At 30.5% G+C, this 17,422-nt stretch overlaps 1 protein-coding gene across 2 annotated transcripts in view; it reads right to left on the bottom strand.

Moving 5' to 3' along the window:
• LOC143239169 (juvenile hormone acid O-methyltransferase-like) overlaps positions 1-17,422 on the bottom strand; it is a 40,257-nt gene that overhangs the window by 21,190 nt on the left and 1,645 nt on the right. Inside the window, exons 1-3 of one of the 2 annotated variants that reach the window (XM_076480028.1) lie at positions 6,587-6,720; positions 5,749-5,898; positions 4,060-4,267 (exon numbers count right to left, since the gene is read on the bottom strand). The exons of the other annotated variant lie outside the window; for it this stretch is intronic. Of the exons in view, the coding sequence (XP_076336143.1) occupies positions 4,060-4,085 (26 nt within the window). The 5' untranslated portion in view covers positions 4,086-4,267; positions 5,749-5,898; positions 6,587-6,720. Of the gene's footprint in view, positions 1-4,059; positions 4,268-5,748; positions 5,899-6,586; positions 6,721-17,422 lie in introns of those variants that run through there. 2 annotated transcript variants of the gene reach the window in all.

Raw genomic sequence — 17,422 nt, 5'->3', positions numbered from 1 at the left:
ATGATACACGTGAACTATGAAAAGCCAGAGGTAGGTAAATTTCATTATTTTTATTAATATTTTATTAATAACCGACTTTCTTCAAATAATAGATTAAATGATGAATCTAACAATATACTTAGTCTTGAATCTGATAATTTGTAACGTTTTTTCAAGAGTATATTGTGTAAGACACGTTCACAACATTTAACTATAAATTTTGGACTGAAGATAAATGTCAATAACAGTAGGTTAAGTGACTGCTCCGTCAGCATTGTGAGTTACTTCAATTTTTTTAAATGATTCCCCATAATCTTTCAAGAATTTTTCGAATTTTTCCAATGATATTCGTTTAATGGTTTATTCGGGCAAATGGAACGCGTAGAAATCTGCAAATGATTAAAAAATTCTTACTGTAAGTAACTATAAAGAATATTCAACAATCAAAATACTTTTGTGTTTACCATTTCAGTCCTCAGTTTGGAAATTGTCATTTCCTGAACCATCCACCTAATTAAAAGGACATTTAATAGTCATTCTCGTGCTTGTTTCCACCAGAAAGAAACTTTAGGCCAATCAATGAAACAAGCTGAAAACATATCTAAAAATAAATTTTAATTGAAAATATATAATAACATATTACACTAGAATACTGTAATTGTGAAAAACACTAATTCTTAAGTTAAAAACAGCACGATAACTAAAGTCCCAAGAAAACACGTTCGAATGTTTCTATTAGTTTTTTCTTTTTCTTTATAAATCATGAAAACTTAACTTTATTAAATATAGCATTCGAAGAATTTTGAGTATTCCTTGAATTATATGTTAATGTTCTCGTTAGTTTGGTTAAAATTTCAAGTTATATAATGTAAAACATTTACAGTGTTAGCTGGTGTAGTATGGTTTATTTTCCTTCCTCTTCAAGCTAATTTTTTTACTAAATAGAATTGGTTTCATGGTTAAATAACACAATAGTACGGGAAAGAGATTTTAAATAATACAATAGAGTTAAAAACCTAATACGTAAATGCATAGTGTAGACTTAAGTGATTCTAATGAAAACAATTCATGACCTCTAAACAATTCAAATGTTGGTGAACAGGATAACATACGTATAAATATTAACTTTATATCAGAATTTTTATATACAGTAAAAAGTAAAAGTCATTATTACATTAATTATTACCGATTATCTATATCAGTATATACATTCACGTTTTAAGTCAACTCTAAAACTGCTATAACGTAAAACCGACGAATATTAGTTAGTAAAGAACATGTTACTGAAAATAACAAAAAAATAAAAGATGTTAAGAAAAAGGTTGTAAATTTCTAAATTTTACTGATCCTTTCACCAAAAGTATTTGGTCAACAATAGAAGTTACCCTGTATTACTTCGGTTGTTAACTTTTTTTTTTTTTGGATTTAGTAGGACAACACTTTGTGCTCGGACTCGGCTTATGTTCACGGTACAAAAATACAGCCATCATGTGTAGGATTTCAACGTCACTGAACCTTAATTGCATGTTATTTTTATGACATACTTGTAAGATCTGAGACGCTTTATTTAAAACTAAGTTCTTATCCCTAACGAATTCACTAAAACCTGGTGCATGTACTCTGGTGCTACCTGCAGATGTCCTAAGATAAACTGGTAGTGTTTTAGGATCTAACTCAATACATGGAACCTTTAAACCAGTTTTATCAATTCTGGTAAAATAATGAAAGTTTAGTACACGTTCTTCACCAGCTTTTTTGTATTATCAGTAGCTTCTGATTAAACCAAGCTGTCTATGTAGATCAGACAAAAATTCAGTCCAGTAAATTATGTAATTTTTTAATAACTAGACTAATTTGGAGTATTTATTTACAATTCATTTACCAGTTAGGTGCCCTTTATGTTATCGAATGTTAGTAATTATCTCTATGATATCTAAATGTAGTGTGAAGAGGATTTTTGATTTAAGATTAAATTACTAACAGAGTAATATAGAAACATATACCTGAAACGTTTTAAAAACCATGCTAATAAAAATGACTTTATTGAGGAAATGTAATAAAACTTTACTGAAAAACGCAAAACGATTTAGTTCACGCACTATCTGACGCCAAAAAAGCATGATACTAGATGAATTATCTTCAGCTACTTTGTTATGTCTATGCAGCAGTAACGCACGATGTGCTAATTGATAAACAATTATAACTTGAGACTTTAATTTTAATTTTCGAAGTTTTCTTTTCTTATTTTTTCAATATTTATTAGTCTTTACTTGTATTCGAGAAAACATGCTCTGATTATTTTTAAAATGAAAAATATTTGTATTTAATTAAAAAAAATGTACGCATGTTTGAGTAATTGAAAAATATTTCACAGTTATAATTTGATGTTGTGAGATCATCACAATTAGATTTCTGTGTTTGATAAAGTTAACCATAAGAATCCATATCCAAAATACCTTGTTGAAATACATATATAGTTAACACTATACTTACCCGTAAACCTTTTTTCTGAACTGAAGGTAAAGGATTCCAACCTTGAAGTTACAGCAGTGGAGACAAATGCATATTATTCTGCTAATTTCTTGAATTCATTACAATAATCTTTCAACATTTGACTCACAGGAATATATTTTTCAATCCCTATTATAAAAATAGAATACTTTTAATATTTTGTGTACTTTGTCTGTGATACTAAAATCATTAAATGATTAATTTAAACAGTTTACTGAGTTAATAAAAATACATTGATCGATATCGTTTATGTTGACTTTGTTCTGTCCTTAGATGAATAAAATATAAAACTTTATTTCAATCTATTTTTTTACTTTTAAGACTGATACGTTGCGTAATAAAATGGTCAGTTTTGTCTAAAAATATGTTATTTCTATTTATGACGAAGCTACTGAGGCTATCTATCTCTCGTCATCCTAAGTATCGAACTACCGACTAAAGAGAAGGTTCAACATCTTAAAACTCAACTTCTATTCTAAAATGTTAACTGTAATTTTTATGATGCTCTCATATTTCAAAATGTGTCAAATATTTTGTGATATTGCTTGGACACTTAAGGAATAGAGCTACTTTCAAGTATATTTATTGAAACAGGATCTCAAAATGTTTTCAACGACAATCAAGTGTACCGTTATATAAACAAGCAACTTGCAGATATTCTGAAGCAATTTGCGAACTGTAAATTGCAACTGTTTCAGTTTTATGCATTATGTCTAAATGTCTTGAATTCAGCTTCAAAGTTGGGAAATTATAAACATGCGGATCTTTTTAGTCAGATTGTTTAGACGAAAAAATAAATAAGTCAGAAATTAAGGTGAATCGCGAAATACGTAACTCTTGAAAACGCAGAATAAAAATATTTAATGTGTTCTAGCTTCAAATACATTATTGGACAAATGTAGCGTTCTAACAAAAAGTAATCTGAATTGTAAGAGTCATTGAAATAATATACGTTCATCTTTATCACCCGATGACTTATCGATAAGTCACGACTTCTATATTGGAGAAACAAGTAGAAAAATGGAAACCAGATTCAAAGAACATAAAAAGTCACCTTCACACGTTTTCGAACACTGCAAGTCAAATAAACACAACATAACCATAGAAAACACTCAAATACTAAATAAAGAAACAAACATAAACAAACGTAAAATTAAAGAAGCCTTACTTATACAACAACTTAAACCCAAAATAAACCAATATAAAGGAACGCCTTTATACCTATATTAATATAATAAATAAAATTATATATTCAAACATCTAATACCGCCCTCTACATTTCGACACACAGTTACACAACCCCTTTCAAACATGTGGTCAGCTTCCGGTCAGTTACCTCTTTCTTTGTGAACCTGACGATGACCGAAGAAGGTCGAAACGTTGTTCGCTCTTCTATGTAAAGTGTTTTCTCAGCCCAAACGAGCCGTTTTTGCATATAAATTACGTAGAACATTGGTAGCAGATTACGTTGCTTTCATCATAAAAACAAACAAAACTTTGAAACGATATTAAAATAAGTACAAAATATACATATAAATCAATATAAATATGAGAAATATCAATTCTTACGATAAAGTGCTGTTTCCATCCTTCATTCTTTGACATCTCTAACCAAACAGAAAACTGAGGAGATGATGCTATACTGAATGATAGGAAATAACCTCCTGGTTTTAATATACCACGAAGAATGTTTAGAAATTTTCTAAAGTTTTTGATACAGGGAATTGAAAGGATAGCGAAGACTTTGTCAAAGATCTTGGCCCATTGAGAAGGTGTCCTAAAAGGAAAAATGAATGAATGATGTATTAGATTTCTAAACAATATAAGCTAAACATTTATTTTGAAATCGGCTGATTCATATATCAAAATAATTTTCGAATTAACAGCCCATTGCACACTATGTATATATTTGGATAACACTGGGAAAAAATTTTAATATTAACATTATTTCAAACATATAATTTGGATACTTTTTTCTGATAAGTGAGTAAATCTACTTAAAGGCTACGGGAGCAATTCGTTCCTCATTTTGCCACACGTACTCTCATAATTTGATCAGCACAAGAAAGTTTTCTGAAAGTTTTATATTATAAATATCAGCAAATTTATAAGTACATCTTCGTGTTAAAATAGCAATCTTATTTTCTTTTGGAATATATAAATAAATAAAACGGTCTTTGAAACATTATTAAATCATTATCTTCGCAAAAGGTAAACACTAAACGATTTATTCAGTATACAACTTTTAATCGAACACAAATCAACTGAAAAGTGAAGACATCGTTTTAATTTTAGAATTAAAACATTATCACAACAAGGTTTAACCTTATCTGTAGACTTATTCGTGAAACATTGCTCCAGTTTTGTTTATACTTGTTTGTTTTTATACAGAGCAATATTAGGCCAGCTGCTGTATCAACCGAGGGGAACCTAGCCCAGATTGTAGTATTGTAGGTCCGTTGAGATACCGCTGACTAACTGTGGAAATTTATATATAGGAATACACCTATGTTCGTTATCCGCTGTGTACGACAATTTAATATATATATAATCCCCGTCTCTGCTCTATTCATTAAAGAGAAAAAATTAAGATACTTAACTGTGTCGTGCCTATTTTGTTAATTCTGAGAACAATTGTATACATTCGAATTATTTTAAGTTAATTTCAATCTAAAATGTTTTTTGTGCAGAAAAGCAGAGAAAGGAGATGCGTCCCAAAAAAAAAAGGTTTTGAGTTATTGAATTTCTAACGTCAATCTATATATTTTAGTTTAGTTTATAATAGGGTCACCTAAGTACACATTTACTTCTCATATTAATACTTGTTTATGGATGCAAACTGTTGATTATACAATACATATATTAATACATATATATATATAATAAATATACACTTCATACATTGTAAGATACGTTAGCTTTCAGATTATTAACGCTTTACATATGTTAGATAAATGAGGAGTTGGCTTCCTAAGCTTCTTATGATGTTTATCTTATAAGGCAACTTGTGGTTTAGGCTTCTTTTGTACAATTTACTTGGTCTAGATGGTTTTTCTAAGAGCAGCTTAATTTCACAGTGTGATCTATATTCGTAAAATTTTATACTCTCCGTAAGTTCATATATTCATAGTTCAGCATACAATTTACTTCATTTTATAAGTCTTCTATTTTTGTCACTTTACCTTTTTCTGAATAACAGTCTCAGAAGTTTTAACTATTTACATACATGTATGTACATATATATCAGATAACACTCACGTGTAGGTGTGTTATAATGTGCCTGTCAGTCCTACTATTATTTGGTAAAAGAGTAGCCAAATGCTGTAGGTGGGTTGTGATGACTAGCTCCTTCCCTCTCCTCTATGACGCTTAAATTATGTACGGCCAGCACATACGGTCTTCGTGTATCTTAATTAAAAATTAAAAAACACACTAAAACCATACCTTCAAGATGTATGATTTCATGGTGAGACTTTACTCCTTTATTTTTAATGTCTTTAGGTTACTAAAACGTTTCCATTTCACCAAGTAATGATAGAAAACATTATAGAGAATTTTTTATAATAATCATATCTGTACGAACAGCTAACAGCTAGCACATTTATGCAGTAGCTAAGTAAGGCCATTTACCAAGACAACAACCTTAAGTGTACAGAAAAAGTGATTAAAAAGTGAAGCGCATATTATAACAGTAACATAATTTACATTATTTTTTGATATTACCTCAACTTTCCTGTTATAAGAAAGATTCAAAGCTGTCAAAAAAATTCTGCTTTATATTTAAAAATTACCTTCAATAACGTTACCAGCATCTTCATTAACAGTGGTTTATCTCAAAACATTCCGTATACTGTTTTAGTTAATCTAACTTACACTGTACACACCATTTGATATCAGAGAAAAATAAGAATAGGAACAATAATGTTGGTATATCGGTAGGAAATGTATATTATTTAAAAATAAGTATGTATTGTTTGAAAGTATTAAAATCAAAACAGGTTTCATTATTCAAATCATCCAGTTAAAGTGATGAACATAATATATATTTAAATATATGGTTATTCTTATACATATCTAAACACAATTTTCTCCTTACTTTTGTGTTATATCCAAAACCATGTATACAATCCTTTCATCGTCAAGTTCTTTCATGACGAACTCAACAAAATCTGATTGGATATCAATGGCAAGTGATTTTCAAGTTTGGGCGGTGTGATAAAATTATATTTTTAGTAACGTCTCCTGGACCACATCCAAAGTCTAAAACAAAGTCCCTGTTAGAGCTGGCCATCTTCGAATCGTAATGTAATAGTCTGGAATCTGTCTACTCTAAAATCTCTCTTAGACTATTCGAATAATACTGGGCTGCTTTTAATTCATTCTAAGAAAGAAAGTCTCCGTTGTATCATTTTAATAATATATAAATCCTGTAATTTTAAGTTTATCTTTAAAATATTTAGCTTACATTAATAACATATTATTCAAAATAAACTGTATGTGTTACTCGTCGTACTCAAAGACCGTGTAAATCCTTAATATTAATTATTAGTTTCTCTACATAGTAAGAATGCAGTCTAATCACATTTCAAAAATCTGTTGTAATCAACATAAATCTCATGGTCTTATAATCGTGTATGTTCTTCGTCACTTCGGTTTTCTAATGTTCGTGTTATAAGTTCACTCTATATAATAGTCAGGCAGACACCTCTCTTCATTGCACATTAAAAACTCTATTTCTTCATATGAGTATTCTAAGCAAAATACGCCTTCTTTAAGTGTTACCTACCATACAATTATATTCAGATGTGTATTTATTAAATATTTTGAGCATATCCTTGTTTACTATCGTAAGTAATTTCTTTCTTATCATAATCTGTTGCAACAAATGCGCGATGGTTTTCATTCCCTATTTTCTTCACAGCGTAAAATTCTGTATTTTTAAAAGACATTAACAATCACTTTAATGTAAACCAACATTTTTGTATAATGGTTTACAATTTTTAAAAAATATATATTGATTTGCTAAGGTATTATGGTTTAATAATCAAGTAACGTTCTTTGTCTGTCAGATTTTGCATTGTTCGTATCATAAATTCGTTCCTTATAATGGTCAGACAATCACCTTCTTGAATGCACATTCTTGAACCTTTATTCTACAGGGTGTTCGGAAAGTCACTGTGCATTTATATATTTATTAACAGACATGTTTCAATATAGAATACAGGAGGTAAATATGAATGACAATCATAAACAATGTTGAAGGTGACCCCCGTTGGCATCAATACAGGCCTGGATCCTTTTTATTTTGTTTCTAAACACCGCTATCAGCTGCTGGCTTGAAATAGACTGAATAAAATATGATTACAAAACTGCACAGTGATTTTCCGAACACCCTGTACATGTAAGAATTCCACAAAGTTCAGTTTTGTCACTTCTCTTCTATATCCTATGTTTCTAATACACCAAAACCTCTACTTTCATAATACATTTTTCAGTATACTGATGATAATACCATAATAACTACACTCTTCTCCATGTTCTCCTGAAACAGTGTTTTCTTCACATAACAGTCTATTAATTTCTTATCTGAGGTAGACACTAGTAGCTGACAGACAATACAAATAAGACTATAGCTATTCTGTTTGGTGAGAAAATATTTAGTTATCTATGTAAGGAGCTGAAACCAAGGCTGTAAAGTAATTAATATCTAACAAGTAAAGTTCATTAAGTAGAAACTAAATTAAAGTATTTATATAAAACAAGTATTATAATGTAGTAAAAGAAATCAACCCCTTATTAATTAATATACTTTTCAAATATTTTTATTGATTTTATATTGATTCGTATTTAAGCGCTAGCAACTAATAATGTTTGAAAAAGTACCCTTATGAATATACTTGTGTTAACAGAAAACTATTCAGTCACTACGTTTAAACAACAACAAAAAAAACCACATTCAAGGAACGCAATTTCGTGATTGCTTAGTTTTTCTGGATACATAACATATTACCTGATATTGGTCGAGAGGAGCTTAATATCTTGATCTTGGACTCACAATAGTCGTGTTTATTGAGAGTATCAGAAAGCATCGTTTTAAAGTAAATAATAAATTATATTATATAAAGTATGTTACTCAGGCCTATCTAGTTTGACGTAATCCTTGATATTTAGCTTAAATCTAAACAAGATTAAAATACTAAAACTGTAAGTGTATTAAACGCACTTTGTATTCCATAAAAAATTTATATGAATTTTTATTACTTTTTCGTAAGCATGAGGAAATATTTTAACTGTATAATTGTTGGGTCTGTTATCATATGATGCTATTGTCGTTGTTTAACATTTAAGGCTATTTGCTGCCATAGTGACAGAATAAATGGAAACCATTTAACAATAGCGAAAAACCCACTAACTAAGACATTAACTGTTATTGTTATAACGCACTCACTGGGTAAAGTTTGGCTAGTATTTGGTGGTATTGGACGGACTTTTCCTCGACCTAAGAGATAAAGATATTTCTCAATATATTTATTGAAACAGTATTTTATTTTGTTGTGTTAAACATCTGACAAACAAGTGTACCATTAGAAAGACAGGCAAAACAAATAGCGGAATAACTGAGCAAGTTTTGAGTCGTTACAACAACTGTTCTAGGTTTATGTATAAGGTGTTGATTCAGAGCTTAAAGTAAGAGATAATAATCTTGATTTAATTCCAAAATTAAAAAGTTAGCACATCATGACTTTATCTATTGAATTATTCGTCAAACTTAACGGCGATTTTCTTCAGATTTGTTTGTTTTTATACAAATCAACATTAGGCTAGTTGTTGCGTCTACTGCGGAGAATCTAACACCAGGACGTAGGATCCAACGGGAGAAATTTATATACAGCAAGACTCCTCTTTCATTTATGTGCTATGTACGGCAGTTGAATATATATGATCCTCATATGTGCACTGTTGTTTAAAGGGTAGAAAATTAACATACATAAATATATCGTATCCCTTTTGTTCGTTCTGTAGAACAGTTGTTTACAAACAAATTTTTGAACATAATATCTCACGTTGGTCGTAAAACACATTTTATGCAGAAACGCGGATAAAAGACATATGTCTCAAAGGAAAGTTTTCAGTTATTGGTTTTCCAACTTTGTCTATATATTTTAATTTAGTTTATCCTCGTATCTCACAGATCCATCTAAGTATACGTTTTCTATTAACATTAATACTATTTCATATTATTTCTAATTATTAACGCTTTACATCTGTGGAGTAGCTGGATACCTAAGTGTTTTATGCTATTTGTTGTAACATAAACCTGTGGTTTAGGCTTCTTTTTCGTTATTAAACTAACATAGTTGATTAATTAAGACCAGTTTAATTTCACAGTTTGGTATTCATTCAAAGTATGTTTATACTCTCGATAAGTGAATAAACTTATATTTCTTTGTATTGTTTTATCTACTTCATTGTCCATGGTTCCTATTCCTTTCCCTCCACGTCTATAACAAGATGCACAAGTTTCCAGCAATTCACACTAATATACAGACACACATACTTGTATATATGTACACACATATACACACACAAATAAAATATAACAGGCCTTCTTTGCGTAACATATCATTTTGTCTGCTTGTTTTAGATATTATTATATCTTTATCAACAGGAAGTGTCTTTCATTTCTCTCTTCAAGTATTCACAACTATCAAATTAACGTACTTATTTGGAGAGGGTATCTACGATGTTTAAGAGTAGGAAACTCGACTTATTTTCATCTTGAAGGCCATAAACAACTCGTTTAATTGTTTTGAAGTTTAAAGTCGTTTTTTCTTTTGAAATTTCCATAAGTCTTTGATTTTAGATTTTTCCAGGATATCGCTATCTTCATGATATACGTATTCATGAATATTCGTCATTGGTTTACTTCAAAAGTTTAGATTTTCCAAAAAACTTTTCAGTTTTCCATTTGATGACAAAATGTTTAACAATTATCATTTTATCCTGTACGAATACTTAACAACTAAGTACATTTATTCAACCACTTTACAAGACAGTAACATCAAGTATACAGCAAATGTCATGAAAAAGCTTATTTACAGATCATGAAAGTAACTGTAAATGTGCATTTCACGAAATATATTTTTAATATACGTTACATTAAGAAAGTTCTAAGCCTCACAAACTAATAATTTTGTGTCTTAATCTTATTATTTTCACAGATGTATTAACTGTGTATTAGTAAAAAAAAAATTACTTATGCTGACTTGGTGAGTCTAGCTTGATTTTATATAAAGTCCTTCGTTACCACTGTACACCAACATTTGATATTACTAATGACGGGAGAAAAAAAGTAGATAAATCAACAATAAACGTACATTGTTTGAAAATATATATATGTAAACAATTGAAATGGCTAAATATATTTTATTAACAAAACCATCCCATTTAGGTAACTTTATTTTAACCATATATATACGGCTATTTATGTGATATATAAAACACAATTCTAGTCTTACTTTTCTGTTATATCTAAAATAACGTATTCAGTCCATGGAGCTAAAGTCAAGCCATCATGTGTGCTTAAGTGTTTCCAAGACAATTAAACCTGAATCTAACATCATACCTGTATTACTTGCACTCTCAGGTTATCTGTAGCACCTTATTTTAAACTACGTTTATACATTCTTACTTTATTAATATCCCGTCAAACAAACTTGCTCGCCATTTCAGCTGTATGGTCGTTAACGATTTCTTCAGATAGGAAAGACATAGTAACTTATTATCGCCCTCATGTTGATACATTTCAAGCATTGTACTGAACACTTTGTAAAGGTTTTCTCAAATGCTTTATTATGGTTGAAAGTTGTAGCTATAAAGTTCAAGTAAACAATGCAAGGTAAACTCTGTATACTATCAGGCTTATGTTCTATGGACATTCAAAGTCAGATGGTTGGGGTAGTCGACTAGTAATCTCTGAGGTCAGGGATCCATATGCACATCCTACCAAACATACTTGCCCTTTGAGCCGTGGAGGCGTTATAATGTCACGCTCAATCCCACTATTCTTTGTTGAAAGAGTATCCCAAGAATTGACGGTGGTTGGTAATGAGTAATTGCCTTCTCTCTAGTCTTTCACTGCTAAATTACGGACGACTAACGCAGGTAACTTGACTCGCAGTCTAAAGATAACGAGATTAAGTGTCTCTCTCACCAAACAAGCTCGCTCTTTCATCCGTGAGAGCGTTATTATGTGATGGTCAATTCCGCTATTCCTTGGTAATATAGCCCCAAGAGCTGGCGGTGAGTAGTGATAAACTAACTTCTTTCTCTCTAGGCATTCACTGCAAAATTAGAGAAGATTAATTGAGATAGCCCTCGTGTAGCTTTTCATGAAATTCAAACAAAAACCAACATAAGTAATCGTAGCGTTCTGCACGACATCATGAATCCAAGATAGAAGTTTTATCTACACTAAAATGTTACACGTGTACTTGTCAGAGACAAGTTCGAAAAACGAATTTAGCTAAATAATTCTTCTACAGTTATACCTTTTAAACTTGTTAAATTCCAGTTCATTTCATAATAATATTGCAGTCACGTCCAGAACTAATTATTAGACTTTAAAATACTACGTTAGGAAAATAAAAATCATCATAAGTTATATTTTATTACTTTTGTGAAAGTTTTAGTAAACATTGTGTTTGTCTCTTCCTCCACGAAAGTAAGGTTCCCCATAGCTTTACTACAATTCAATAAACTCATATTTAGCCATCTTATAAAAACAAATCATTTGAACGAAGATTGCTTCTAACTGCCTAGGCATTTACATGACGTTGACTTAAGACTGCGAACTGCCACTTCTGTCTTAGATAAACCAACTAATAACTATTGTCTGTTTATGCTGTGAATGACAATTTAGCTTGTCTGGTTTTCTGAGGAAACGCACCAATGACTTAGAAGCAGTTTCACGTTTGACTGATATAATATCATTTGATGTGTATCAAATTTGTGTTATTTGTTAACAAGATTGATACACACAATTTTATTTTTTCACACACTCTCTGGAATAACCAGGTGGTTAAGGTCCTCGACTCGTATTCCAGTAGTCGCGGTATCGAATACCTGTGCCAAACATAGTCGCCCTTTGAACCGTGGATACGTTATAATGTGACGATTAATCCCACTATTCATTGGTAAACAAGGAGCCCAAGAATTTGCGGTAGGTGGTAATGACTAGCTGCTTCCCCTCTAGTCTCACACTACTAAATTAGAGACGGCTAGCGCAGATAGTCCTCGTGTAGAATTGCGCGAAATTAAAAAAACTGAGAAATTTTCTTAACACAAATATATTTTAATATACAAACAGCAATACAACTCATAATAATGGTAATTACAAAGAATGATGTATATACAAAAGTTTGACAAAAGTACAAACAATACTGTGTCTTCTATCTTGTCTGTAACTAAATATTTATTGACGGTTCTCGATGAGCGAATTCATTCTGCGTTGATATACAGATAAACTTCATTTGAGGAAAGTTATGTAGCTTCATCTCATGTGAAATTTCTCCGTTGAAGATAATTCAATGAGGTTAAATTATTTTAATGTTCGAAATTTGTAAACGTTTTGGTCTAATATCTGTAGTTTTACGATTAATAAGCGTTAATAACATGTATGGCTTCCGAGCTTTATGTTATGCTAACTGTAGCAACCAATGATATTTTCGTTGGTTACTTTGTATAAGTTTGAGATAAGACTTTTTAGAAGTTTCATTCAAGTCAACAACACTGGTATTTTACATATACACATAGTACCTTGTGGATTCTTACACTCGAAGATCTTCAAATATAAGGAATAGGCGGGAATTTCGAAGTATACATTTAACAATACAAGTTACATGCATTTATAGATACAAATTTAACTTACACAAACGTCGATGTTAAGATAAGTATAAAACAGTGAATCCAATACATTTGTTACAACTGACCTTTTGCAAAACTTTTACTAATAAAGTTTGGGCCTCTTTTAACTACAAAAACCTTTCTCAGTACAATTGCATCAGCTATTACCGTACTATAGAATAAATTTCAGTTCAAAGTATATCTTAAACTATAGGCAGTAATATTGAAATGACTCATGTTTACTTAATAATATCAAAGTAGTTACAAAATTCAAGAAGGGATGCTTTGGAACTTTGTACCCTTGATATAGTGTTTGCATTGGATCTTTTAACTTTATTTCATAAATTACACAGTGTGTAATTATTGGATTTTGATATCCATGATGAGCAAAGCCTAGAATATTTACGGTATGGCTTTGGTTCAACAAAAACCAAACTAACAATATCTGTTAAATTTTGATCTCAGGTCTGTTTTTCTACATCATAAACCTTGTTCATTCTAAAGATTTTAAATGTAGTTCTATAAAAACCGTCAAATATATATATATACATCTATTTACATCTATACATCCATTGTCCGTAGCCACTTTATATATAGAGAGAGGTGTGAATGATATTGTACTGGAAACAATTCCAAAACAGAAACTAAAAGATGTGAAAAGACGCTTGACAAGTATTTAATAGACAACGTTATTACTTACGTACATATATATATTTATATAACCGATAATTCGTATGACAGATAACTGATTCTTATATTAGTTTATTTTCTTATCTAAACCAAACAATTGCTTACTTCTTTCTTATTGCGTTTTGCAAAACCGTTCAAGTCTATTTACCCTAATCATTCCTGATGTAGAAATTACAGATAAATTGGAAGAAAACAAATAGTCCATTCCTCGGAATACTAACATTGTAATCGAATAATGGGATTTACGTTATAACGCTTCTAGGGTGAAAGTGAAAGTACTAAAACTCGGAACCAAAATTTTACGGGAAAATCACCAGACAATGCTTTGTTTTTTTGTGTTGTTACGTATTACGATTTCAAGTTGCCTAAAACTGTGTTAACTGGCATTTTAAATGTTAAAAGTTAATTAACCAGACAATGATTTGTTTTTTGTCTTGTTACGTAATATGGTTTATCTTGGGCGAGACTCCAATTTATTATGTTACGTATTACGATTTCAAGTAGCCTGAAACTGTGTTATCTGGCATTTTAAATGTTAAAAGTTAATTAATTGTCGTGGTGTATTAAATTTTATTTCGTAATTTTGTTGTTTTAATTTGAAAAAGAACAGTTTAAAGTTTCTTATGTTGAATTTTTATTTTTGTGCTAAAATCTTTTACATCTATATAAAATGACGACCTATGTCTTCAAAAAGTAACTTACTTCGCTCAATATTTCGCTATTACAACTTCGTCATGAACTAAATTTGTGAGATAACGGTAGCTCCTGACGAAGCTGTAATAACGAAATACTGAGCTCAGAAAGTTTCTTTCTGAAGACATTTTGTTTGTTTTTGGTTTTGGAATTTCGCACAAAGCTACTCGAGGGCTATCTGTGCTAGCCGTCCCTAATTTAGCAGTGTAAGACTAGAGGGAAGGCAGCTAGTCATCACCACCCACCGCCAACTCTTGGGCTACTCTTTTACCAACGAATAGTGGGATTGACCGTCACATTATACGCCCCCACGGCTGGGAGGGCGAGCATGTTTAGCGCGACTCGGGCGCGAACCCGCGACCCTCAGATTACGAGTCGCACGCCTTACGCGCTTGGCCATGCCAGGCCCTTTCTGAAGACATAGATCGTAATTTTATTTAGATGTAAAGATTTTAATAAAAAAAAATTCAATATAAGAAACTCCAATGGCGAGATATTGATCTGATAAAGTTATTTTCTAAAGACGTAGTTCATAAATTTGTTTAGATCTATAGAATTGTCCCATAATAAACTCCAATTATTAAACAATAAAATAATGCAGCATAAACAATTTCATTATTAACTCACTATGGTGAGTAAATAAGTCTCATTATCGTTTGTACATGAAATTATCACCATTAGGCAACAAGTTTAATTTTCAACATTTTTTTTTTTTTCATTTTCCTTAATGAAACATAACTTACCGGTGATACAATATTGTTTACTAAAACGTTTCTTAATTTCTACAAAACAAAAAACTGATCATATTTTTTTCTATTGCATGATTGTTATCACTCAAAGTCCAAACCCTTATCTTCGTTTCTGAGAGATGGATACAGGACAAAACATGAAAGGAAGAACATTCCCTTAAAGAAAGAATTATTTTACAATATTGGTTAATTAGAGTGTTGCTGCAGTTATGTACAATGACATATCTAGGTTTTGAAATTTGTTGTTAAATATATGTACTCTTTCGTGACGTCAACTTGAGACTGCAAACCCATGACTCAGTATCAAAACTAATATCTTGTATCTATGATAAGCTAAAATCAATCAATGTTTTCTGTTTATGTGATGGTTGTAGATCTATTTTCTCCAGTTGTTTGAAGAAGTGTATAATAAGGCAACTTAGCAGTCATTGTTAGAAGATATTCAATATTCAATACTTCTTCAGATTAATATCATAAATCTCATTCATATTGCTTTTCAGTTTTTGTTGTTAAAAAATCAGAAAAGTACAATATTTTAATTAGACTTCATTAATAACAAGCTTTAGTAAAGATACACGTTACTTATAACTACATTTCTTGTGGGTTTTTTTGAAACATTGTATTTAGTCATGATTCAATCTAAGAGCTAATAACCTCTTAAGAGTATATTGTGTAAGGCATGTTAATAGAATTCAACTAGAATTTTTAAACTGAATACAAATCTCTAGAAGAGTAGTCGAACATTGACTGTTCCGTCAACATTGTGAGTTACTCCATATTTCTTAAATGTTTCCTCATAGTCCTCCAAGAATTTAGTGACATTTTTTAATTGTATTTTTTAACAATTTCTCCTGGCAAAATGGATTTTCAGAAATCTGCAAAAGCATAAAAATTTCTTACTCTAAGTAAATATAAAGAATGTTAACCAGTTGAAATAATATCAAGTTTACCATTTCACTGCTTAGGAAGAAAGTAGTTCATTAGTGGATTATATACCGAATTAGCAAGCGATTTGTGATAACTGGTTTCAAAATATAGTAATAAGTCATACTTATCAGGTAACCGATTCTAACGCCAATTTTTTTATCCAATTTACTTTCTTTTATAAATAGTAGTTCTGTTGTTTTCCATTATATTTAATATTAACTTTTATAGCTTTTGAGTTTTTATTCGATGTTTTTAACTTACCTAAGTTAGATAATATAACTACTAAATGAACAGGGGGTCTTTATCTTCTAATTTCACAACTATCAAATTAACATGTATTTTAAAATAATACGATAAGCAAGGTGATTAAATATGGGAAACTCAACCCTGTATTCGTCTGCTATTAATTGAAAGTTCAAAATCTGTTTTTAACTTTCATATTTCATCTATAGTCCTTTTGTTGTTATATATATGCAAGAGATTCCTCTCTCCAAGTCGTAAAGTTTATTAGTTATTGCTACTTTGCTTGTTAAATTTCACTCCAGGATTTTCTTTTGGTATAAAAGTGATTCATGTGCCATAGGAATAACTTTAATTTTATCTATTACATTATTTATTTTAAATACTGCTTCAATGTTTTAACAAGTTAAGTTTGAAAATACGAAAAAATACAGTTTTGTATTTCAAAGTTACTTTTTAATACCATTTCGTTTCTCAGTGGCACAGTAGTATGTCTCTCAACTTACAGCACCAGAAACCAAGTTTCGATACTTGTAGTGGGCAAAACAGAGGTAACCCTTGGCGTAGCATTGTTCTTAATTACAAACAAACAGTTACATTTTCTTCAATACATTATATGAAAGCAAGTGTTACGCCTGTGAACTTGGTAAGTATAGTTTGTATCTTCCACGTTCTTTCATTACCACCGCACCTCGTAATGGCCAGGTAGTTAAAACACTCGACTCGTA

Source organism: Tachypleus tridentatus, chromosome 13 (genome assembly GCF_004210375.1).
Source record: "Tachypleus tridentatus isolate NWPU-2018 chromosome 13, ASM421037v1, whole genome shotgun sequence".
Lineage (NCBI taxonomy): Eukaryota > Metazoa > Arthropoda > Merostomata > Xiphosura > Limulidae > Tachypleus > Tachypleus tridentatus.
The sequence above is the reverse complement of the archived record's forward strand: the minus strand, read 5'-3'. Positions and strand labels throughout refer to the sequence as shown.